General features: G+C 55.1%; 1 protein-coding gene across 1 annotated transcript; it reads left to right on the forward strand.

Annotated features, from left to right (window-relative positions):
• Positions 1-1,555: 1,555 nt before the first annotated feature.
• Positions 1,556-25,975, forward strand: AKT2 (AKT serine/threonine kinase 2). Its single transcript, XM_035119506.3, has 14 exons — positions 1,556-1,835; positions 11,641-11,754; positions 14,297-14,425; positions 14,696-14,807; positions 15,052-15,205; positions 16,044-16,175; positions 17,005-17,070; positions 17,993-18,061; positions 18,247-18,369; positions 19,643-19,771; positions 19,992-20,206; positions 22,926-23,013; positions 23,211-23,313; positions 23,514-25,975. Exons 2-14 carry the CDS (start codon positions 11,709-11,711, stop codon positions 23,591-23,593), a joined length of 1,446 nt encoding a protein of 481 aa, XP_034975397.1. The 5' UTR covers positions 1,556-1,835; positions 11,641-11,708; the 3' UTR covers positions 23,594-25,975.
• Positions 25,976-26,030: the final 55 nt, after the last annotated feature.

The raw sequence follows: 26,030 nt of genomic DNA on the forward strand, positions 1-26,030 counted from the left end.
CTGCTTCACCCCCCCCCCCCCGCTGTGCTGGAGGGGCAGCCCCCTTGCTGAAGGGGTAGCCAGGCTTGGTATGGTCACTTACATGATGGGAATATAAGAGCTTAGGAAGAGCCTGCTGGATCAGGCCAAAGGACTCCCGTCTAGTCCAGCATCCTGTTCTCACAGTGGCCAACCAGATGCCTGTCATGGGAAGCTCACAGGCAGGACCTGAGCACAAGAGCCCTCTCCCCTCCTGTGGCTTCCAGCAACTGGGATTCAGAAACAATTGAGGCCCTTCTCTAGGGCTTGAGCTCCCTGGAAGGCAGCTGGGATAGGTACACAACATACACCCTTTCCCCACGTGTCCCCAAATACTTATAGTGCTTATTGGGCTAGGCAGAGCTGTAGCTCCGTTCCATGCAGAAACATCCTAGTTTCAATTGTGCCATCTGGTTAAAACTAAGGGCGGGGGAGAAAGACCCTCTGAGTCCTTGGAAACCTGCGTCCCATCAGAGTGGATGGCACTGAGGTTAGGTGGGTGGGTGGTCTGACTGCTTGCCTTCTGAGCTGGGGGCACGTGCGGGGCAGGTGATTGCTTTAGATTTCCCTTGAGGGGGGGCTGGGGGTGGAGGGGAGAGTGTGTGGTGGTTGGCACAGACTTTGGACTGCCAGATCAGATTGGCCCCCCGAGTTTTAAATTCTGTAAGGAAGTTATACTCCAGGCCCCCAAACCACCAGCCTCAGTTCCTAGAGGTCCATAGCTTGCGTGGCATAATGGTCAGTGTTGGGTGAGACCAAGGTTCGAATCCCCACTCATTGGCCATGAAGCTCCTTGGGGGCCAGTCACCATCTCTCTCAGCCTAACCTACCTCGCAGGGTTGTTGAGAGGATAAAAGGGAGAGCTGAACATGAGTCACCTGGAGCTCCTGGCAGGAAAAGGTGGTATATAAATGCAATAAATAGAATAAATAAGCAAGTATAGATTCCAGCGGAAGCGTGCACATCCCTCCCTCTAAATTATCTAGCCAATACATGTACTGTACATTTTATGTGTCTCCCCCCGCCCATCGTAATTCCTCCAGTACGTGGCTTTTGACCTTTGTCGTCCTTATTTACATCTACAGGCCACATTTCATTTACTATTTATTAAATTTGCGAGTTGCTTTACCTTGTCCAGGGCAATCGAAAGCAACTTACAGACAGTAAACCCCAAGCAAATACATTAAAAGCAAGAGGAATGAGAAAGGCATTGTCATTATCACTACTGCGAGAGCTGGCCATTTATTCCTCCTGGCGGCTTAACGGCCTTCCCGCCGAAGAGACCTGCTGCGCTCGGAAGCTTTCCCCTGTACTGCTTCCATCCTGCACTCTGCGCATGCTCCTGCTCGATCCTGGGGGGGGGGGAAGGTGGTGGCAGTGGCTCCTCCCCCTCCGCCTTCCTATTGGCCGCGCCAGCTGCGGACGTGGAGAAGCCGCCTCTCGCCCCGGCCGGGGCAGCCGCGCATGCGCGCCGAGACCAGCCGGGCATCCTCCTGCCGCGCAGGCGCCTTGACGGCTTCGCCGCGGCTCGGGAGCCACCCGGGGCGCGCATGCGCACACGGCCGAAGGCGGCAACGGCGGCGCTGCTGCTCGTCCTCGGTCTCGCGGCCCTGCAGCCTCGTCTCGCCGGGCTCCGCCTCGCTTCGCGCTTGCGCGCACCGCCCCGGCCGCCTCCGCCCCTCCTCCTCCTTCCTGCATGCGTGGGCCCGGCGGGGGGCGGGGTTTCCGGGAGCGCGGGCGCCGTCGGGCCTGACGCGGCGGCGGCGAGGATGAGGATGGCGGCGCTGAGGGGGCGCCGGTAGCGACGGCGGAGCCAGGTAGGCCGCGCCCCCCCGTCCCCTGCCCTCAGTGGTATCGCCCGGAGAGACGCAGGCGCGCGCGCGGGGCACTGTGGGAGGCGAGGGAGGGGGAGCGCGGGGGCAAAACTATCGGGCGGGGGGGGACGCTGGGAAACGGAGGGAGGGAAGTGGGAGCGAACCATGGGTGCGGGGGGAGCAGAGGCGGCCGCGGGCGGGGCCTGCGCGGAAGGCCGAGCGGGGCGGGGGGAGGAGGGGCAGGCAGCGCGCCGCTCCCCCAACACACGGCCTCTCTCTGTCTGCTCTGCCCGCCCTTAGGCCCTGGGAGGCAGGCTTGCTCGCGGAATCGCAGGGTGGGACGGGATCCCCAGGGGTCATCTAGCCCAACAGCGCTCCTCGGCAACCGTGCGTTCGTCACGACCAAGCATCCCCGGCAGGCGGCCACCACGCCTAGAATCGCAGAATCGGAGGAGAAGAGCTGGGAGGGGTCCCCAGGGGTCATCTAGTCGTAGCCTATGCTACGCGGCCATCACAACCGAAACATCCCTTGCAGATGGCCCCTGCGCCCCCTGGAATCGCAGAATTAGAAGGGTAGAGCTGGGAGGGGTTCCCCAGGGGTCGTCTAGCCCAACCCCCTGCAGTGCAGGAGTGACAGCTAAAGAATCCCCGATGGAGGCTTGTACATGCAGCCTGGTCCCGCGTCCTTTCCTCCTCCACCCACTATGCTCAATTGGGTGCCACCTCCAGAGGGAGTCTGTTCCACTATCTCGCTGCCTCTGGGCCAGGTCTCCAGATGCCAGCCAAGGAGGCCGCTTTGCTACCACCCCTCACCACCACACAGCTGCTTATGGGATGGTATTGCAGCAGTTCTGGCTGCTTGGCGCTGCCCTGCTTCAGGCGAGCCACTGAGGACACAAATTGCACTACAAGGGGGTTGGACTGGATGACCCTTGGAGATCCCCTCAACTCTAGAGCTCTGTGGAATTGCCTTCCTAAGGGTGCTGCCAGGAACTGCTGCCACCTGAATGGCAACCTAGGGCCTGTTTGGTCTCCACTCCAGGCACCAAACTTTTTCTTTGGGTGGGCAGTGCTGGGTAGGCTATCTTGACACCTTTGCTTGCTCCTTATGGGCAGTGCTACTGGCTTCCTACTATTCTTCCAAACTGCTCATGCATATGTGGAGAACGTATCCCATTTCTTCCTTCCGATGCTCCCTCATGGCTAGTTGATGATAAAAAGGGAGCCATAGGCTAGGCAGATGCTCCTGGTCACACCCAGCAAGGTAGCAGCTCCAGTCAGTATTGCATAGTGGTTAGAGCTGGGCTAGGACCTGTGAGTCCAGGGATCAGGTCCCCATTTAGACATAAAACTCACTGGGTGTGACCTTGGGCCTGTCTCTTAGCCTAACCTACCTCACAGGGTGGTTGTGGGGATAGAACAGGGAGGGAGAGAGCCATGTAGGGCACCTTGAGCTCTTTGGGGGAAAGGTGAGATAGAAATGCAGCCTTGCGGAGGAGAAAGAGGATGAGGAATGGTGTGCGTCTATATGTACATGTGTTTACGTACTGGTGGTGATCCCACCCAATGCTCTCTTAAGCACACCTGTATGATGCCAGGAGATGCCTAGCAGTGTGCCCAGAGTTGGTCCTCCTTGCCAGAAGCTGCATTTGGGTTGCCCTTGTGGGAAGGCTGCATCTCAGAGCTGCAATCTAGCACCAAGGTGTGAGGAGCTTGGAGTTTTGTTTTGAGGGGGCCTTGCTTTTGAAACCATCCCCTGTGTTTGGGGGAATCCACAGGGGCTGCTGTCGCTGGATGTCAGCTGACGTGCTAACCGCTGGGTCGCTGGCCTTGTTTTGGGGCTTTCTCTGACACATCACCCACATTCGCTGCCCTTTTCAGTCTGGTTTCTTTGGTCTGTTGGCCTTTGGATGTTGTTGATCTTGGGCCACAGCGCACACGGTTATGACTCATGCTGGTTCCCTTCTGTTTCGTTGGTTGTATTTGAAAGCACACGCAGAGAGAAAGTTGCCTCTTCCCAGCATCTGGACACTAGGCTGCCCTTACTAGTGTGTTTGTAGGACAGTCCTGAGAAACCAGCACTCTTTGGCACAAGACATGGCGAGGCACTAGAGCAGCAGACCTTGGGGGTTGTTTTGGGGGACCGAGGCATGCTAATCCTGCCAGTTCCAGACTTTGGGTGCCTGCCAGCCTTCCCGGCGAGGTATTGTCCCCTTAGCTGAAGACTAGGCTTGTTAGCTCACAGCACACGGGAATAACGTTAGGCTTTTGCCTGTTACATAGGGGAGAGGGTTTGCCTGCCTCGTGGAGGTCGGGAGCAGATGAGTCACAGCTGGGGCCTTGGCTCTTTCAGAGCACATTTTCTGCACTTGGGCAGGCAGCAAGCTTCCAGCACGGTTACCAGCCCCCCCCTCGTCCTCTGCTACCTGTTTCAGTCCACCTTGCAGTGACACCTGAGTGTCGGGGGTTTCAGGGCTGGTGTGGGTTCACCTGTGCATAGAAGCCCCCTGCCTTCTGCTCCTTGGGCTTCATTCCCTTCACCTGGATCTCTCGGTTGTGGGGGGTTTGCACGAAGGAGCGGGGTGTTCTTATGAAGGCCCCAGCAGGCCACTAAAAATAACTCAGAGTCGCTGCTTGACATTTAGGAAATGTGCCGACTGGCGGGCAGGCTTGTTGCTCCCGGACGGTGCGCTCACTTCCTCCTGCACTGCCTGCCCTTGGAATGTCTGCGCTGGGATGTAGCAATGGCCGGACTTGAAATTCTACTCTCAGGAAGAGAGATCTTGAAGAGTGGAGCATCCGCTGGAAACATGAACGGTGGGAGGACAGGGTCCTGGTGGAATGTGCCATGGCTTTCCTTTCTGTAATAAATATATATATTGCGAAGAAGCTGGATATGTTTGATGGAGAGTAAATAAATTGTGTATTACACAGCCACAGGATTTGGGAAACGGAGGAAGATTCCACAAGAGTGGTTCAATCTGGATGGGTCATTGGTGTGTAGGCTTTGCAGAGGAACAGCATGCATGGGGGGAAGGAGGAGTCAGCTGCTTCTGTCTTCCCCCAGAGCCCTCCTGGTAGATTGAGGCAATAGCTTTGCCCCTTGGTGGTGTCCGAGGTTCGGGGTCTTGGGCCATGACTCTTGTTCCTCCAGCTCTTGCCCCCAGACTGCCTTGGAGGCACTTGAACCCATTTTGTAAATTTGGGTAAGAAGGAGCTGCAAAGTTCTCGTGGCCTGAAAGAAGTAAATCTGCTCTGCTTTAAGCCTTGAGCTGGTCAGTGCACCAAAAATACAAAAGCTTTGAAAGAATGAAAAGCATTCAAATGCAAAAGCTCAGATGCAAACTGTTGCCATCACAGGTTTGGGGGCTCCTCCTAACCTTCCCTGTGCCTGTTTGTCAAATGCTTTCCCCACCTGTTTGTTGTTAATCGTAGCAGCTCACAAGTTCATGTTGACTGTGAAAAGCGCAGTTTCCTTTCCTAAACATCTTCATGTCCCCTCAGCAGGTTAAGCAATTAACTTCTAAGAATAGAGGGGTGTCTGTCTGAAGGCTGGGCATTCTGCTTCCACCCAGAGAAGCTGCCCTGGCTTGGCTCTCAGCATTTCCCCTCTGGATCTCTGTTATGGTCTTTGCTCAGCATCCTTGTGAAAAGAGCAAATTACTTGCATAGCGCAAGACCAAAAGGAGCCCTTCCTCTTCCTTCCATCACCTACCTTCCTGGTGGTTGCTCTAAAGGCCAGAGATCCTGAGGCAGTCCATACTCTGGAGAAGCTCCTCCACAGAACTTGCCTTCTCCCTTTCTCTCTCACCCTCTGGCTTTTCCCCACCCCTGAGGATCATCTCATCCAACCCCCTACAATGTAGGAATATGCAGCTGTCCCATATGGGGATTGAACCTGCATTATTAATTTGCTACCTGCCTGCTTTCAAATCATATTTTTTTGATGGCGACAGCAAGGAATTGACCATTATAATTGTTTGCTTTTTTAATGTAGTACTATGGGCTGCATGAAATGCTATTCCTCCTCAGAGTAGACCCACTGTGATTAATGAACATGGTTAATGGAGGTTCATTAATTTCAAAGGGCCTACTCGGAGTAGGACTAGCATTGGCTACCACCCTGCATGTTATAGATCAGGCATGTCCAATAGGTCGGTCGATCTACCTGCCGATCGCAGGTGTGTCCCTGGTGTCGATCGTGGTAATAAGTAAAGTGAAAGTGATTGCCTAGGTGTTCCTTATCCATCCCCCCAAAAAGCTCAACGACTTTGGTCAGTCATTTCCTTAGGTAGATCACAGCCAATTTTTCTATAATGGGAGTAGATCGCAGTCTCTTGGGAGTTGGACGTACCTGTTATGGATTGCCAAAACTCCTTATACGGCTTTAATCCCAGCTGTTACAAAGGTTTTACAACAGGGCGGGGGCGGGGAGGCATCTGTTGGCTTTCCAGATATGGACTCCATCTCCCATTGGCTTCAGCCACCATGGCCAATGGTCAGGAATGATGGGAGTTGTAGTCAATCAACACCTCTGTCCCTCTCAGACTGCTGGGTCCCCTCTTCCCTTAACTCCAATCAATACCTTTCCTTTCCCTTCCCTCTCTATCACACTCCGTGTGTTTTTCCTCTTCCTGGGGACCAGCCCCCCTCTTCCTCCCCCCTCCTGTTCCACAGGGTCACATCCTGGAGTGCGTAAACAACTCTGGTGCTGCAGTATCTGAGTCACACATGCTCTGCAAGTCAACAAGTCTCTCTTCTCTCCCCCACCTCCCTCCCTGTGGGGTGAGCATTGCTGCTCTTGTGTGTTCAACCAGGGAGAGGAATTAGAATTAGCTGCCCTTCCCCTCTCTGCACCACCAGCAGCAGCAGCAGCTGTGGCTTGGTGGCCTGGGATGGGGAAGCAGTCCAACAGCCTATGTGGTAGGGAACAGGTGTACAAAATGGGGGGGGAGGAAAGAGACCGGACACGCTGTCTGAGGGGTGTGCTCATGTGTGTGCACCTCTCAAGGGAATCATAGAATCTTAGAGTTGGAAGGAACCCCAAGGGTCTTCTGGTCCAACCCCCTGCAATGCAGGAATCCCAGCTAAAGCATCCATGGCAGGTGGCCATCCAACTTCTGCTTTAAAACCTCCAAGGAAGGAGAGTCCATCACCTCTTGTGGGGGTCTGTTCCACTGCTGAACAGCTCTTAGTGTCAGAAAGTTTCCCCCGAAATGTTTAGTCAGAATCTCCTTTCTTGTAACTTGAAGCCATTGGTTCGAATCCTACCCTCCAGAGCAGGAGAAAACAAGCTTGCTCCATCTTCCATGTGACAACCCTTAAGATATTTGAAGATGGCTCTCATATCTCCTCTCAGTCTCCTCTTTTCCAGGCTAAACATACCCAGCTCCTTCAACCGTTCCTCATCAGGCTTGGTTTCCTGACCCTTGATCATCTTGGTCGCCCTTCTCTGCACACATTCCAGCTTGTCAACATCTTTCTTAAATTGTGTTACCCTTAATTGGACACAATATTCCAAGTGTGGTCTGACTAAGGCAGAAGAGAGTGGGACTATTACTTTCCTTGATTTGGACACTAGACTTCTGTTGGTGCAGCCTAGAATAGCATGAGCATCTTTTGCTGCTGCATCACACTGTTGACTCATGTTTAGCTTGTGGTCCACCAAGACCCCTAGATCCTTTTCACATGCACTGCTAGTAAGCCAGATGTCCCCCATCTTTTATTTGTGCATCTGGTTCTTCCTGCTTGAGAATAATTGAGAATCATTTTGTTAGCTTGCGTCCAGTTCTCCAATCTGTTAAGGTCATTTTGATTCTGTCTTCTGCAGAATTAGCCAGCCCTCCCAGTTTGGTGTCATCTTCAAATTTGATGAACACCCCCTCAATTCCTTCATCCAGTCATTTATAAAGATGTCAAACAACAACGGGCCTAGGACAGAACCCTGTGACACCCCACTAAATGCCCACAGACTGACTGATGAACTATCTGTTCTAGGACCTCCCCTGGTATCAATGTCAAGCTCACCGGTCAGTAGTTACCTGGGTCTTCCTTTCCCCACTTTTTGAACATGGGGACAGCATTTGCCCACCTCCAGTCTATAGGGACCTCACCCATTCTCCATGAATTCTCAAAGGTAATAGACAAAGGCTCTGAAATTACAGGTGAGGGGTGGTGGTTATTTTCTTGCAACCTCTGCTTGGGCAGGCGTCCCTCTGGAAAGTAGTAGGAGTTACAAGATTGTTTTTGCTTTTTTATAGAACACCTCTGGCTGGGGGGGGGGGATTCCAGAAGCAACATTGGGTCCTGGGATAGGGCTGGCAGTCCCTGGGCCCCTGACCTAGACCACCACACTGCTCCCCTCCCCGCCGTGGCTTCCTGGTGACACCAGGAGCCTCACTCGGTCATGAGATCTTCCAGGCCGCAGAGTCCCTCCTGCTTCCATTTCTCCAGGCTGGAGCCTTGCAGGACCCCATGTTCTCTGCCTTGCCCCTTCTGCTGGAGGAGCTGGGTGAATCAGGCCAGCAAGGACTCGTTCCTGGAGAGCTGGACCTGAGTTCTCTTACTCAGAGAGAAGCAGAAGCAGGTGCATCTCAGAACATCAACTTGGCTTTTACCCCTTCCATCCATTCCTGGGGGGGGGGTCATGTTTAAAAGCAGCAGCAACAAGCCCAGACCACTCTTTTCATTGCTTAAAACTTGCATTTCTTAATTTCACCAGCTGCCCTTTCTGCACAGAGGAAGGGTATCTTTGCCACCCACGGCCCAGGTCGGTTTTGGGTTTACAGACCAGACTCTGCATCTTGCTGCCCATCTCCCTTCTCAGCTAAAGGTCCCGGCCACTGGGCTCCGACGGCTGGGACTGTGACAGGGGCAGTCTCACCTTTGCTGCCTAAGCCGTAGCAACCTGTAGGCTGGACTACTGCAATGCTTTATATGTAGGGCTGCCTTTGAAGAAGATTCAGGAAACTGCAGCTGGTGCAGAATTTGGCAGCCGGACAGTCTGCACATACAATGCCAACTCTGGCTTGACTGCACCAGCTGCCAGTTAGTTTCCAGGCTCAATTTGAAGTGGTGGTTGTGACCTATAAAGTCCCTCAAGGACCGACCCAGGCCCTGTGATCATCACCTGAGGCCCTTCTTCATGTGCCTCCTCCATGGGAGGTTCAGAGGGTGGCAACATGAGAACAAGCCTTTTTGGTGGTGTCCTCCACTTGCGAGATGCTGTCCCTGGGGACCAGCCGCCATCTTCATCTGTTTCCAGGTACCAAGCAAAGACGTGGCTCTTTACCTGGACGTTTGGCCCTCAATTTGAAGGGTGGCATTTAGTGTCCTCATTTACTGGCGTGGGATCTGTACGTCCCACCTTTTCCCTGTCAAGCTGTGTTCTGGCTTAGTTGATCTTGCTTTGATTGCAAGGAGCTGTGGGCCACTTTCTGAGAAAAGTGTCTAGCAAATGTGAAAAGGCGCCATTGCCTTTTTCCTGTTAAAAGGTGTTTTGTGGGGCCAGGGAGTAGCCATGCAAAATATAGGGCTTTTATTCAGGTGCTTTTGAGTGGCGCTTCTCAGTCAAAGATACAGGAAGTCTGCATGTCGGCCTCTTAGACCAGGGGCCCCCATCCGCATTTGCAGGCCTCTGCAATTTTCAAGAGTCTTCTGGGCTCCTTTCCACCTGCTCTCCCTTTTCTTCCCTGGGTAATCCCTTTGCCCCACAGTTCCACAGTTCCCAAAGGTGGGTTTCTGGCTCCTGTTGTTGCCCTTCAGAGGCCACCTTTGTTCCCCACCCATCTCCTCCAGCTGCCTGGGGAGCAGGGTGGAGGGGGGTGGGCAAGAGGTCTGGCTCTCCCCATTGAGCTCTGCAGTGCTCTGCCCTTTTGCCCAAATCTCTGTGCCAGCCTCCAGGAGTGGAGCCACTGTGTCTGGATCTGGCTCCCTGCGGGGAGGGGGGGGCATTTTCACTCTTACGTAAATGACTCCCAAGGCCTGTCGCAACCCCACCACCATTGCTGTCAGCCTCGGCCTCTGGAGCAACACAGAAGGCTGCCAGAGCTTTGCACAAGCACCTTCCTGGCTGCGGAGGGGGACCTCTCACTCGGTGTCAACACACAAAAGCCAGGCTGGCCTCCTTTCACCCAGTGGGCAACCTCCATGCTCTCGCCTGGCCTCAGCTGAGCTGCGTTTGGGCAGTGGGGCTCAGAGTGGTCCTGCTTCTGCCGAGTCTCATGAGCCCCACCCTGGAAATGAGGCTTGCCTCCCTCCAGGAGGTCCGGCAGGGCCAGAGCTACAAGGTCCTCGTTGGTGGTCTCTGGCAGTTCCAGGTGGCTCACTTCTTTGGTGGGCGTGCAGGAAGCTCCTTGCTGGGCAGGCTAAAGTCCAGCACTGTGTCCTTTGCATGACTGTGAGGAGGCACGGAGAGGGAGCTGACCTTGGGTGATCCCCAGCGGGTCTGGTGGGGGCCAAGGGGGCCCGTCCTGTTGCACAACCCTGGAACTGGGACTCGGGGTGCTCAATTTCTTCCTGCCCATCGTAAACCCTGCCTGCAATGAGCTGGCTGGTGAAGTGGGGGCGAGGGGGAGGCACCAAGCCAGCCTTCTTCCCAGTGTGCCAGGATTCTCCGTCTGGGGATTTTTGTGGCATCGAGTGAGCCTTTAAACAGGTGTTTCCACCTGTCCGCTCCCCACCCCCGATTCTGAAACGGTAGAGGCCCAGGAGGACTGTGCTGGCTGGGGCAGTTCAACCCTCACCTGTTATCTGTGACCCGCCAAGGGGGAAGCGGATTCCTTACCTCCTCAGTCTCCAGCTCGTGGACAGTTGGGGTGGGTGGGTGGCAGGGGGACCTGGGGGAGCGGGGGGAGGCTTTGTTATACAGCAAACCACTCTGCTCACTTGGGCTCCCACCTTCAGAATGTTGCCCAAGGATCAATGAGCTGCTCCTTGGGAAAGAGCAGGGTAATGAAAGGGCCCCCCTCCACAGTCCTAGCACCCCCCTGCACATTTGTTCAGTGCCCCATTCCCAACTTGCCAGAGGGACAGCCCTTTCCCTGCTTCTCTGGCGGCATCTTTGGGCTAGTCTTTGAACCCCCCCTCCCTCTTTAATCCCATCAGGTGCCTGGGATTAATCTTTCTCTAGCTGTTTGTTTTTGTGGTTGGCCAGGGCTGCTCTCCCGTCTGAGCATGTGCAGTTGTGGCAGCTCCTAAGGGCCTCTTATCTGCTGCTGGAGGTGCCTGTTATCAGAGCAAGGCGCTGGGGCAGATAAGGCCAAGGGGAAGTTGCCAGCAGGTGTAAGCATCATGGCGGGGACAGGGAGACCTGGGCCAAGGGACCCCCATTGGCCTTGACTTCTAATACCTCCCTAACAGGGGTGGGTGGGTCGGGGAGTCCCTCAGTCATCCCAGCCTTCCCCTTCCTCTGTGTCCCATGTTGAGAGCTGCTGGATAGGCTTTCCTGGGCCCTGGAGGTGACAGTATCTGGCTTTGCAGAGCAGCTCAGTTCCCTGTGGAAGACACCCTCCGTTGGGGAGACCCGCCTTGCCCTGGGCTGGGCCAGTGGCTTATCCCTGGGGATTTGGGCCTTCCCGATGCTGGTGAGGCCCTCTGCTTCCACAGGGAGGCAGGGTTGGCACCCGCTGTGACTCTTGAGGGATCCACCTTGTTTGGGGAAGAAGGTTTTTCAGTGTGGTGCTGGGGACAGTGAGGGGGTGGGTGGGATGGAGGCCCTATAACTCGGTGGGAGAGGAATTCTTCACTACCTCCAGAGGTTGATGAGCCTGGGACCCACACTGCCATTGTTCTGTTCTCTTTCCTGCAGGTCACCAGTCCACCCGCAGCTCAGTGGGCAGAATCTAGTCCCTGTGAGCTCAACACGGCCACGTCAACATGAATGAGGTGTCGGTCGTCAAGGAGGGCTGGTTGCACAAGAGAGGTGAGCAATGTACACACACACACACACCTGAGATTTGACAGAAGGAGGGGGATGAGAGGTTCTTGCTTTCCTGGAAGTGGGGGTCCTGCCCTGGAGGTTGTTGCACCAGGCTCTGGGTGGGACAGAGTCCTGTTCTGTCTGGAGGCTTCAGTAGGGAGCCTGTCTCTTAAGGCACCTAAGTTGTTGGGTGTCTGTTGCACCTCTGAATGAAGTCTATGTTGGCTTCCTTTTGCTGTTGGTTTCTGGACAGAGCTTAGCCTCCCTCTGTGTCCCTGAGGGGCCTGATGCTGCTGCCGCTGCCCCTTCCTCTATGTTATCTCTGCATTCTTAGATCTAAGTGCAGGTGCCCCCTGGTCAGATTTGCTGCCGGACTGGCTCATGGAGAGAAGAATGCCCCTCATGGCTGCCTCACGGCTTGAGCTTCTGGGTTGGAGGAGCATCAGAGCCCAAGCTCCTGGGAAGCGTGCAAGGCTGCGCAGTGTGGGCCCCCTTGGATTCCTGTGCACAGTTGTAGTGCAAAAGAGGGGAAGCAGAACAGTCCTGGGGCTGGAGCAGCTCGCCCTAGGGGCTTTTTAGTTTAGGGGAAGGGCAAGTATTGGGGGACGTGAGAGAGGTGCACAGAATTGCGTGTGAAGAAAGTGGGCAGAGAAGTTTTTCTCTTCCTCTCATAATGCTAGTTCTGAGCTCATCCAGTGAAGCCGAATGTTTGGCAGATTCAGGACAGACGAAAGGAAGTCCTTTTCCATACAGCAAGTAGTTAAACTGTGGAACTCCCTCCCACAGGAGGCAGCGATGCCCACCAATGCGAATGGCTTTAAAAGAGGAGGAGACAGATTTGTGGAGGAGGACAAGGCTATAGCAGCATCTGCTGGCTGTGTGCCGCCTCCAGCATTGCAGGGCGCTTGCTCCAGTGGATGGGAATCTAGAGTGGGGAGAGTCCTGCTCATGACTCCCCAGTGGGGCAGCTGGCTGGCCACTGGGAGAAAAGAGCACTGGACTAGATGGGCCATTGGCCTCATCCAGCCCGCTTGTCTTACGTTCTTGGGGTGCAGGAGTCCTGACTCCTTTGCACGTGGTTAGACATTGCCTGCCTGACCCTTTCTGGCTGCAATTATCTGGCTCTTTGGAGGGCAGCATGGAGGTGGCCAGCATGGGCTTGGCGAGGAGGCACCCATGGGGGACACAAGAGCAGAAGCTCCCTCCTTGTCCCTAGATGCCCTGCAGTCTATGCGCAAATGAATGAATTGATTTATTTCCAGAATCCCGCTCTGTGCAGTTTTCTTCTGCTCTCCGCACTTGGTGTTGTGCTTGGTGCCCTGGACACCTTGGCTTTTGCTAGTCAACACTTGTGGAAAACATGGGGGGGGAGCGGACTGTGAAATCGGGGGTGAGCAATGTGTGAGCATGTTTATTGCCAGAGCCATGACTTTCAGCACAAGCCTCTTGCTCCTGAAATCCCTCTTTGTCCCCCCACTGCAAGTCCCCTCCTCCCCCCTGCTCCCTCCATGGCAGTCTCAGCTGTCCCCTGAGCTGCTCCCCCCCCCCCAATAGGGCTGTGGCTCCAGCAAATTCCTCATCCTGCTCCTGCAGACAAATATAGATAGCAGCTGGTGGCAGCAGCCAGGTCTGCCCAGAGGCTATTTTGGTCCCTGGAGCCAGAGGAGCGGGTGGAGGAGGGTGCCTGGCCCTGCTGAGGGAAGCCCCCCTGTGCTGCCACTGGGCCCTGCTGAGGAGTGAAGGTGCCCTCGCAGCCTTGGCTTCTGCAGGCCAAAGGGAGAGTCTGGCCCCGGGAGAGGCAAGGGCTGAACCACCTCTCAGAATGGCTCTTGCCAGAAGCCATAGAATTGTAGAGTTGGAAGAGACCACAAGGGCCATCCAGTCCAACCCCCTGCCGAGCAGGAAACACCATCAAGGCATTCTTGACATATGCCTGTCAAGCCTCTGCTTAAAGACCTCCAAAGAAGGAGACTCCACCACACTTCTTGGCAGCAAATTCCACTGCCGAACAGCTCTTACTGTCAGGAAGTTCTTCCTAATGTTTAAAAGCCAAAAAGGGGTCTGGCTCTAGAGATGTGCTGGGGGGGGGGAGCCCACCTCATCCCTGAGCTCTGGAAATCCTCCCCAACCCTTCAAAGCGGCCTGCAGGTGTTTTTCCAGGTGTGTCTTTAAGGAGTACAGTTAATCTATGGAACTCGCTCCCACAGGAGCTGGTAATGGCTGCCAACCTGAATTGGACAGATTCCTGGAGAAAGAGAATGCTGGGCTTCATGGGGCTCCTTTGTCCTCATCCCGCAGGCTGCTCATGTTCTTATGACAGGGGTGCAGAGCCCTGCTCCAGGTGCCCTGAGGAAGCGCACGAGGGCTGGGCTTGGCCTGCTCAGCTTCTCTTGGCAGAGCAAGAGTCACTTGCCAGCCTTGGAGGGGAATCTGCTGCCAGGCGCGTCAATGCTGTTGGGCTGCAGGGCCTTTTCAAAGGCAGCCTCCTGGCAGGCACTCTGCACATGCCTCTCGGCCCCTCATGCGTCACCCTTCTGCTTCCCAGGGGAATACATCAAAACATGGAGGCCCAGGTACTTCCTCCTGAAAAGTGATGGGTCTTTCATTGGGTACAAGGAGAAGCCGGAGACGTCAGACCACAGCCTGCCCCCTTTGAATGACTTTTCTGTGGCAGGTACGTCCTCCCCACCTACCCACCTAGCCCTGCCTTCCTGGCCTATATCGGCAAGGACTGCGAGGCTCCCTTGGACCTCCAGGCGGACTGCAGTTAGAACGCAGCAAAACACCAAACCTCTCCCTTTCCTCTCACGATGCTGTGCTGGGGAGGGGATCATTCCCACGTTTGTACATGTGTTTTTGAGAGAGGGGGGCAAGTAGATGAATCTGCTACTCCTCTTCTGTGTCCTTGGAGAAGGCCCAAAGCCCCCTCTTCCTCCTCTTCCAGAATGCCAGCTGATGAAAGTTGAGCGGCCCCGCCCCAACACCTTCATCATCCGCTGCTTGCAGTGGACAACTGTCATCGAAAGGACGTTCCACGTCGACTCCCCTGACGAGCGGTGGGTCTGGCTTTGGAGTGGGGTGCCTGATCCCACCCCACCCTGCTCTCTGGGCTCCTGGGGCAGCTCTGCTCAGCCACCCCGGTTCCACCAGAGGTGGGGGCCCTTGCTTGCACCCAGCCTCTGGCTGCTGGAAGGGCTTTGTCCCCGGGCACTGGGACTCTCCCAGCCAGGGACTGGCGCTCACTCGCTGCCTTTGTGCCTGGGTGGCTTGAGTGCCCTGACTTCCCTGTGCTGCCCGCAGGGAGGAGTGGATCCGAGCCATCCAGATGGTCGCCAACAGCTTGAAGAACCAGGAGCCGGAAGAGGACAGGATGGACTACAAGTGTGGCTCTCCCAGCGACAGCACAGGCGCTGAGGAGATGGAGGTGGCTGTGACCAAGACCCGGGCCAAGGCGGTAAGGAGTGGGTGGGGAGGGGGCTACCTTCCGCTCTGGCTCAGCGGAGCACAAGGACAAAGGGGCGGTTTCCCCCTGGCTTCGCCAGTCTTTGCCATGCTGCGTTTATCCACAGACATGGACTCAAAATCTTCACGCTTTTCAAATGGTGAAGGTGCCTAGTTCCCCCCAGGTGGCTGATAATGGCCACATATGATCAGCAATCCTGTGTTTTTTCCCTTTAAGAATAAATAATATTAAAAAAATAAATAAATTCTAAACAATAAGAACAAGAAGCGTCCTCGTTCCAAAACAGGAACTGTAAAACACAAAAACTGGAATTCATGTAGGAGAAGCACATACAATAGCCGATTTGGTGTAAAGCCAATAAAACATATGGAACTATGAAAAAATAGGACAAAATAACCAAACTACATATAATATATATACCAAATCACGATACACGTAAAAAGAATGAAACAAAACGGAAATACAGTGCGCTATTTTAAACTAGAGGATGCTTTGAGATGGACTGGAGTAATAAAAGGAATTCAGCTTTAATTCTGAATATTCATATAACAATGGCACCACCTATTGATAGAAGAGATGCTGTTGTTTTTCCACAGGTGAGCCTAGTTCGCCAAAGAAGTGGGTATGGGGGTGATTAGGAAAGTTATGTCAGCCATGCAATAAGAAGATTGCCATGTACGTTTGTACACATGAAACCTATGAGGTCAACCCAAGTTGTAATGAAACTCTCTCTCTCGATTTGCCCTCGTGCAAGTCTCAAAATGTTCAGACCTTCTAAACTGCGAAGGTCCTGGTTTCAACCCAGCCTTGTGTTTTTCCTTGTTAAAAGACCATGAATGACTTTGACTACCTGAAGCTCCTTGGGAAGGGGACTTTTGGGAAGGTCATCCTTGTGCGGGAAAAGGCCACGGGACGCTACTATGCCATGAAGATCCTGCGCAAGGAAGTCATCATTGCCAAGGTACGGGGCCAAGCGGGGGAGGCAGGCTGCGAAGTGACTTTGACGTGGGGGGCGGAGACACGTCCCGGGTTGTGGGGAGGCAGGGTTTGCATCCAGGCAAATAGCAGGCCACGAGTCCATCCTCAGAGGTCCAGGTGGAGAGAGAGAGAGAGAGAGAGAGAGAGAGAGAGAGAGAGAGAGAGAGAGAGAGAGAGAGAGGCGGAAATGAATAAATGGTCATTGTGGGAATCATTAGAGATACACCAATCCCCCCAACACACTTCCAAAGAGGGAGGTCTCTGTGCAGCCCCACAAAGAGGAGCAGTGCTGGGTGGGGGTGTTGCTTTGGTTCCCTCTGGGAATGATGATGATACATTTATTTATACCCAACCCATTTGGCTGGGTTTCCCCAGCCTCTCTGGGCGGCTCTCAACAACACTAAAAACAGAATAAAACATCAAACATTAAAAACCTCCCTAAAAAGGGCTGCCTTCAGATGTCTTCTAAAAGTCAGATAGTTGTTTATTTCTTTGACATCTGATGGGAGGGTGTTCCACAGGGCGGGTGCCACCACCGAGAAGGCCCTCTGCCTGGTTCCCTGTAACCTCACTTCTCGCAGGGAGGGAACTGCCAGAAGGCCCTCGGAGCTGCACCTCAGTGTCCAGGCTGGATGATGGGGGTGGAGACGCTCCTTTAGGTATACTGGGTCACGGCCGTTTAGGGCTTTAAAGGTCAGCATTGGCAACGTCATCAAAAGTTGGTGCTGGAGGGTGCTGGGCTTACCTAAAACCTGCTCATGTCATAATGGGCCTGTTTTGGGTGACGATGCTTTCCTCCCTGTCTTTCGAAGGACGAGGTGGCCCACACCGTCACAGAGAGCAGAGTCCTGCAGAACACAAGGCATCCCTTCCTCACGGTATGTATGCATTCGGGAACTTGTGGGATGGAATGGGCGCCAGGCGTCCTCTGATGCCCTGCGAGATTCTGTGTCTGTGCGAGTGGCTGCTTGTGGGGCCAGAGGGGAGAAAGAATGGAGACTTGGTTCCTCGTATGATAGACCACTGAAGAAGCTCTGCATTGGAAGTGTCAGGCAGGAGCAAGACTTTGGGGTCATAGCCGAGAGCTCAAGACGTCGACCCAGTGCGTGGTGGCTGTGAAAACAACAAATTCCATGCTAGGGATCTTTAGGAAAGGGATTGAAAATAATAGTGCCTATGTCACAATGACATTGCTATACAGATCTATGGAGGCAGTGAGGGCACCAACCTAGACGGCTTGAAAAGAGTAGGAGACAATTTATGGAGGAGAGGGCTTCTTCTCATGGCTCCTAGCCAGGGTGGCTCTGTTCTGCTTCCACGGTTGGAGTCAGCGATGCTTCTGAATCCCAGTTACTGGAAACTGCGGGACAGGAGAGTGTTGCTCTTGTGTTCGAATCCTGCTTGTGGGCTTCCCACTGGAGCATCTGCTTGACCATGGCAGGAACTCGAGACTGTCCCCCTCCCCCAGCAAGGCATAGCTCTCCCCCTTGCATGCATTTATCTTGCAGGATTTCAACCAGCTGGTTGTCACCTGTGTACGGTTAAAATTGCACACAAGTTAGAAGTGCATAAGCTGTGATGGTCCCGTATTCCCTTCTCCGTGTTGGGAGGCACACAAACAAGACCTGTCAGCAGCAGCAGCTGCCTGGGAAGGCTCAGTGAGAGGGGCTGGGTGCTTGCTGCTGCTTCTCCTGCGCCTAAAGTTTAATAATAATAATAATAATAATAATAATAATAATAATGGGAGGCTGTTGACGCACCTTTTCTCTCCGCGGTGACTCTGTGAACTCCCTTTTCCAGGCGCTGAAGTACGCCTTCCAGACCAACGACCGCCTCTGCTTCGTCATGGAGTATGCCAACGGAGGGGAGGTCAGTGTCTGCTTGAGGTGGGGTGGGGGGAAGAGGGACACAATCCCACTCTGACAGGAGCCACGTGGCCGAGCACAGTTGCACCCGTGGCCCTGGGGTCCCCAGAGAATCGCCGTTGTCGGCTGCCGCCCTTCAATCTTCCTGCTGCTCACCTTCCGGGTGTCCCTTTTCCCCTCCCCATCCAGCTGTTTTTCCACCTTTCGAGGGAGCGAGTCTTCACCGAGGACCGTGCTCGTTTCTACGGGGCTGAAATTGTTTCCGCTTTGGAGTACCTGCACTCCCGGGACGTCGTCTATCGTGACATCAAGGTAACCCCAAGCGGAAAACCTGGTCTGGCCTCAGCACAAGGAGCTCAAGTGGGAAGCAGATCCTGCCTCCTTACGGACAGAAGTGGGAGCTCTCTAGGGCTCCCTTTTCCACAAGAGGTTTTGCCTTTGCCCACAGCATTGAGCTGGGTAGGGAGGGAAGGTTCTTCAGGAGGAGGAGTCACAAAGCGGGACATGCTACTTTTATAGCTAAAAGTCTCTCTGCAGAGTTATCAGTTCCTGCTTTTTTATCCCACCTTTTTCTCCAAGGAGCTCATGGCTCTCCTCCTCATTTAATCCTCACAACAACAAGCCTGTGAGGTAGGTCCGGCTGAGAGAAGATAGGGACTGGCCCAAGGGTCACCCAGTGAGCTTCATGGCCAGGTGGGGATTTGAACTCTGATCTCCCCAATCCGAGTCCAGCATTAAGAGTCTCAAATGCCCTCGAAGCAGAATGCAATAAAATAATTAGAATGCCAGAAGAACGAATTTGGGAAAGAGCACCAGCAGGCCTGCATGCAAAACCCTTCTCCTGGTGTGGGGATTGTAGAACTGTAGAATTGGAAGGGACCCTGAGGGTCCTCTAGTCCAACCCAATTCAATGCAGGAATCTCAACTAAAGCATCCAAGGCAGTTGGCCACCCAAGCTCTGCTTAAAAACCTCCAGGGAAGGACTTTTCCACGGGGAAGGAGCCAGCAGGTGGGCTTTCTGAGCAAGGCAATCCCAGACTCAAGGCCACTGTAGCCCCTGGCCTCCACCAGTGGGCAAGCGGGATTATGCCCTCCTTGCAGACATCCTGGGCCCTTCAAGTGGTATACAGTAATGGAGCAGCCCTTTGAAGGCCTGGAGTCACACTGGAGCCAGGGCAGCACAGCACAAAGACTCTGTCTACACAGCCTGGGCCACGCCAAGAGTCCAGATAGGATGTGACCAGGCCAGTTGTGAGCTTAGCCACATCTACTTTAGAATCATAGAGTTGGGGCACCTAGTCCAACCCCATGCAGTTCAGGAATCTTCTGCCGTACGATTGCAGCAGCTCCAGACCCAGGTGGGGACGTTGGCTCCCTGGTTTTTGGGTCAGCCTACAGGGATAAGGAATGAAATGCATGATTTCTCCTGCTGGCTGCCCTCTGCCCTTGGGGTCCAGCGCATCTGCTGCTGCTTCTTCTGGCTGTTCCCAGTGTGTCATTCCCGCCGCCCACCTCCTGGGGACCCATCTGAGCAGGATCTTTCCCTCCCCGCCTCACCCCTGACTCGCCTTTGCGCCTCTTGCAGCTGGAGAACCTGATGCTGGACAAGGACGGGCACATAAAGATCACGGACTTTGGGCTGTGCAAGGAGGGCATCAGTGACGGCGCCACCATGAAGACCTTCTGCGGGACGCCGGAGTACTTGGCCCCTGAGGTATCAGGGAGGCTCTTGCCTGGGCAAGGCCAACGGCCCAAACGGCCGGGGAAACCGAGGGCTGAGATGATGGGGTGGGTGGGTGGCTGGCCTCTCCCCTGCTTGCGGTAGCTGTTGCTGCCCCCTTCGTGGCTGCCAAGGAAGGGCCACCTAGATGAACCTGGCCCGCTCCCCTCCACATCCTGGCTGAGCCGCCCCTGTTTTTCTCCCCCCCCCCCAGGTGCTGGAGGATAATGACTACGGGCGTGCCGTGGACTGGTGGGGACTGGGTGTGGTCATGTACGAGATGGTGTGTGGGCGCCTGCCATTCTACAACCAAGACCACGAGCGCCTCTTTGAGCTCATCCTCATGGAGGAGATCCGCTTCCCTCGCACGCTTAGCCCCGAGGCCAAGGCCCTGCTGGGCGGGCTGCTCAAGAAGGACCCCAAGCAGAGGTGGGCTTTTTGTTGTGTGTGTGTGTGTGGAAGAGGCTGCCTGGCCAGGGCATGGGGGGGGCAGCTTTCATGCTGCCATGAGGTCAACGTGGCAGAGCAGAATTTAGCACAGGGATAACTCAAGCAGAGTTGGTTAGTTTCGTCGTTGGGATTACCGAAATGGCCTCAGCATCTCCACTCCCATCGTTCAGCCTGGACACTGAGGTCCAGCTCCAAGAGTCTTCTGGCATTTCTCTCAATGTGAGAAGCAATGTTACAGGGCCTGGTTCAGTAGTGGCACCCGCTCTGTGCAACGCCCTCCTATCAGATGTCAAGAAAATAAACAATTATTTGACTTTTAGAAGACATCTGAAGGCAGCATTGTACAGGAAAACGTTTTAAGGTTTAATGGTTTGTTATGTTTTTATATAAATACTAGCTGACCCGGCCACGCGTTGCTGTGGTTCTATCCTGTGATCCCCCCACCCACCCTGTCACGATCCATGACGTATCCTGCCCCTCCTCCCTCCACCCCGGCTCATCCATGTGTTTCCTTAGGATACCCTTCCCTCTGTTGTCCCTGGGGAGTGTTGGCCCCTCCCCCCTGTATCTCCATACCTTGGCCCCTACCCTCGAAAAGGAACTGTTAGGTTCTGGGTTCTATTTCCCAGCATGCACTTTTGTCTGAACCCTCTGTTGTTCCTGGGGAGTGTTGGCCCCTACCCCTGGTATCTTCCTACATTGGCCCCCATCCTTGGAGAAGGAGCTGTCAGTTTCTGGGTTCCATTTCCCAGTATTTACTTTTGTCTGAGCCCTCTGTTGTCCCCTCCCCCCTGTATCTCCATACATTGGCCCCTGCGCACGCATCGTTAACATTTCTATATATTTAGATTAAGGATCGGGGGTGATGATGTGCCCTGGGACCCAGAGAACTACTTAAAGAATCCCAACCCGGGGAGGGGGGGTCAAATAGCGAAGCCCCATAGCCCCGTAGCAACAGACAGGCCCAGACAGAAGGAGGGGGGGTCATATGGGGCACTTGGCGCGGGCCTCCGAATCTAAAGGGGGCCTCGGTCAGCATATTCACAATCAGTAAAATTTTAAAAAGTAACAAAAGGGTTAAAAGCAGGGCCACATTATCTACCTGGCCTGGGCCCTGTAAGGGCCTGGCAACAGAAGGCGCGTTCTGAAGTACCCGAGTTGTTCAGTTCCATAAAAAAACCCAGGAAGTGGCAAGGGGAAGGTAGGGAATTGTAAATGGGGTGGGGGGTGGCCACTGCAAATATCTGGGGACTTAAACTGAATGGTTGTTGTTTTTTAAAAAAAAGACACAGAGGCTTACAATCAGTGGTTTCTCCTAAAATAAGACATACCCATAAAATAAGACATATTTATTTTTGTCTTGTGGATTTTTGGGGGGTAGTGGTGCTAAATTGTAAAGTAAAAACCCCTTGCAGTGTAGGGGCCTATCAAAGGCCGTGCTGCGGCCTGTGGCAACCCCCCCCCCCCCGCAGGCCCTGACCTCCACTTGGCAATGTTGGTTTTTTGGTGGGTGTTTTTTTGGGTGGGGGTAGTGTTGCTAAATGGTAAAGTAAAACCCCTTGCCGTGCAGGGGCCTACATAAATCAAAGGCCGTGCTGCGGCTTGTGGCAACCCCCCCCCCCGGCAGGCCCCGACCTCCACTTGGCAATGTTGGTTTTTTGGTGGGTTTTTTTGGGGGGTGGTAGTGGTGCTAAATGGTAAAGTAAAAACCCTTTCCCGTGCCCCAAGTGCGTTGCTGTGGGTCCCCCCCCCCCCTGGGCCTGTCAGGGGCCTAAAACAAAGGCCTAGATAATGGCCGCCTTGGTGTGTTTCAGTTGCTTGGTTGATGATGATGTCATTTGGTTTGTGGGTGTGGCTTAGATTTCACAGGAAGGGAGGGGGTGTACTGTGGGAGTAATTCCACTTGAGGGCGCTGTTTGAGTTGGTGGAAAACCATGTCTGTACCTGCGCAGGTGTGCGATTTGAGGGATTTTTGCCCCCAACAACGCGCGGGGAGTGGCCTGGATCGTTGTGTCAAAATTTCAGGACGATCGGTTAAGCGGTTACGGAGAAAAGTGGAACCTGGATTTTCACGATTTTTACATTTTTATATATATAGATTTTGGAAGCCGCCCGGAGTGGCTTGGGTGTAAATATTATTAATATTGTCATTGTTATCATCATCATCATCATCATCAATTTTTATTGTGGCCTCTTTGTAAGTTGCCCTGGAAGCCTTCCCCAGGAGGGATATGGAGAAGCACAATGAACCCCAAATTCCACTTCCCAGGCTTGTGGGGCAGTGCACATCAAGTGAAATAAACTGTGGTTTTGGCTGCATAGTTCTTTTGTGACAAGTGAGGAGGGTCTGACTGGGGTGCTGTTTTGGGGGGGAGGCGCTATACTCTGGGAGAAAGGAGGCTTGGAAAGAGTGCAGGCCAACCTGATTCTTAGCAGATGCTTTGGACGACAAAGCCCACCAATATCCTGCAGCCGTCTGCCCAGGGGGCTGATGGGAGTTGCAGTCCAAAGCATCCAGTGGGCACTTAGCTGGCACAGAATATTGCCAAGGCTGTGGAGCAGTGAGAGAAAGCTGTCCCCCCACTGCCCCTCTTGCAGGGGGCTGTCATTGGCTGACACCCAGGTACAGGGACTCCCTCTGGAAATCTCGCCCCCCCCCAGCTACTGTGGTTACAGGACCCCTTTGTTGTGCCCACAGGTTGGGGGGCGGCCCCAACGACGCCCGGGAGGTGATGGAGCACCGCTTCTTTGCCGCCATCAACTGGCAGGACGTGGTTCAGAAAATGGTAAGGAGAGAGAGCCAGGAGGTGGCAGCACAGGGGGTGCCTGTGAAGACACAGTAGTCATTCCCCTGACCCCCAGCTGCTCAGGTTGTGTGGGGAGGGGAGCCTCCTCAGCTGCCCCTCAAGCTGCCTGGGGTCAGAGGGGGGGTCAGGGTGACGCCAGGACCACAAAGCGAGCTTGGCCCTCTTTTTCTCCCCAGCTCATCCCGCCCTTCAAGCCCCAGGTGACGTCTGAGATTGACACCCGGTACTTTGATGACGAGTTCACAGCGCAGTCCATCACCATCACCCCTCCTGACCGATGTGAGTGACAGAATCCTGGGGGCCCCAGGGCTCATCTAGTCCAACTGGCTGCCGTGGGCTGAGGGTCACATTCCCCCTTTTGCAATGCTGGGGGGGGGCGGAGTTGTTGCTTTGAATCCGCTTGTGCCCCAGGTGATGAACAGCTATCTGCCTCCTTTGACCAGAGTCTCCCCTCCTCTGCCCCCTTTCTTGCCCCGCAGATGACACCTTGGACTCACTAGAGGCCGACCAGCGGACCCACTTCCCCCAGTTCTCCTACTCGGCCAGCATCCGGGAATAGGGGGACAGCGGCCCTCCCCCTACGGTGCCCCTGCCAGAGCGACGGCAGGGCTTGCAGGACGCCAGGACTCTCTGCAGGGGGAGAGTGCCCCAACCGGGGGAGGGGGGGCAAACCGCCTCCCCCACCAGGCAGCAGCAACAGCAAGGGGGGCCCTGCTCCCCTGCCAGGAATCCGCTTGGACCACGGGAGCCACCGCTGCCTCTCCCCCCACCTGCTGTCGAGTTTTCAGCGCAGATGGACTTGGGGGAGGCTTTCCTCGACTTTCAAGGATCTGCGCCCTGCCCTGACGGGGGAGCTGCTTTCGGATTTTTGCTTGGAAAGCCCCCTGGGCAGGAGAAAATGTATCTCACCCCACCCCACCCTGCCAGGACGTTGGTGAAGCCAGGTGTGGGGGGGGTGTCACTGGAGGAAGAGATACAGAAGAGCCTGGGGAACTCCCAGAGGGCAAAGTGACCCAGAGCGTGTGCTGCAGAGACATGTTTTCTCTGAGGGGGAGCTGTACCCCCCCTTTGCCGGATGGCCAGGAACCCCTCTCCAAACGCTGCGGGGGGAGGCGTGAATACTGGGCCCATCAAGCCAGGCTTTGCGCAGTGGAGACAAACTGGGTCACCAACAGTTCCAACTAGTAGTGGGGGTTTTTTTTGGGGGGGAGATTGGGGGCACACCTGTCTGAGCTTTGGAAAGCAGCTGTGCAGAGTTCCTGGGTGCTCCCCGCTCGCTTCTTCTGGGGCTTCTTGGGATGTGTTGGGGGGTGCCACTGCGCCTTGGGCGGCCTTCAGGGGAGGGCAAGGTGGGCTCACACCCCTGATGCCACCCCCTCCCCTTCCACACACACCCCCAGCCTGGTCATCGTCCTGTGGGGCAAGGAGTGCATCGTGGTGCCCTCCATCACTGGAACATGGCTGGGTGGGGGCAGCCAAAGGAAGCCCAGCCTCCTCAGAGGGACATGGCGTCCCCGCGGTTTCCCTCCCTGGCCTCCTGGTTGGCGGAGCTTCCCTTGCTGCGCCTCAACGCTGGTGGTGTGGCTTGTGCAGTTGCTGCTACCTCTTTGACTGCGGGTAAAGCGTTGACCTGCCTGGAGCCCTGGAGAGTGAAGGAGGGATCAGGCCCTGGGCGATTACTAGCTCCTCCAGCCCCCAGCAAGCCTCTCCCCCGTCTTTCTCATGGCTGGTCCAGGGGCAGCTTGGCCTTCCACGCTTGTCCTGGCACACCTGTTAGTGCTCTCCCTTCCTCCTTCCCTCCCTCCCAACAGGCTTGTGGGCTAAAGCAGCCCAGCGGTAGCACTGCAGTTTGGGCATGAGAGCCTGCGGTCCCGGGTGTTTTCTTGTGCGGAGGGATCTCTCATCCCCCTCCCCAAGCGGCTTCGTTTGGGGTTACCTGGGCAAGATCTCTCCATCTCCCTTCCTTAAGTCTGCTACCTTGTTCTCAGCGGGGCAGAGGTCGGGTGGCAGACGTTTGCCTGCTCCGGCAGTGCCCGCCTGGAGAGCAGAAGCCCAGGCTCCTTTGCCAAGACCACCACTGCCTTGGCCTAGGAGAGGACACCCCCCCCCCCGTGGGGATGCATGGAGTGATGGGGATGTTTGCTTCCGGGCAAGGGGAGGTCTTGGTGACCCCTGGGCAAAGGGCCCCTGGACTGGCTGGTGCCTGCGTCTGTGTGCATCAGGTTGTGCTTCTTCAAGTCGGCTTCTCCCTCGGCTGGGGCAAGGCTTCTCCCTACGCCCCCCCCCCCAAGTACCGCAGAATATTCAGGGAGGGGAAAGTGGTCAGTGTGAAAGACTGGGTGGCCCCACCTCCCTCACTGATGCCAAGCCCACTGCACCCCTTACTATAATGAGCTTTTTAGGGGGGATTCTATACCCCCCCAAATGTGTTTTCGGTTTTGCAGGAGATGGGTGAGGCAGTTGCCCCTTACAGCCCCTCCGAGGTGCTTTTGGTTTATTTGGCTGCCGTAAGGCGGGAATGTTGAGAACCCTTTGCTTATCCCTTTCTGGAAATGCAAGGAACAGAGTGGAGGCATCCCTGTGCCCGGGGGGGGGGGGTCGAGAGAGCAGCCCAAAGGGCATTGTGGGGGGAGAATCTGCAGAGAAGGGGGCTCAAAAAGAGGGCAGTGTTTCCAGGAGCCAGTCTGGGGCTGGGGGGGCTTGTGAGGGGGGGCCCTGGGAGGCAGGAGCTGAATGGTCCCTTGCCCCCCCCCAATGGCCTGACCTGACCTCTTTTGGTGCAGCATCTTTTGAAAGAGCTGGGGGACTTTTGGGGAGAATGAGACTGCTCCCGTTGTGCTTTCGGGGCCACTGTAGACCAAGGCCAACTGGGTTTAGGGGGCTTGGCCGGTTAAGAGGGAGCCTGCCCAGACCGCCATTGCAAAGCCCCCTCTTGACCTTGCGGCAACCTTGGCAACTTCCCAGCATCCAGCAAGCGGCTTCCAAAGAGTGCTGTG

The sequence above is a fragment of the Zootoca vivipara genome, chromosome 6, assembly GCF_965207765.1.
Source record: "Zootoca vivipara chromosome 6, rZooViv2.hap1.1, whole genome shotgun sequence".
NCBI classification, from domain to species: Eukaryota; Metazoa; Chordata; class Lepidosauria; order Squamata; family Lacertidae; genus Zootoca; species Zootoca vivipara.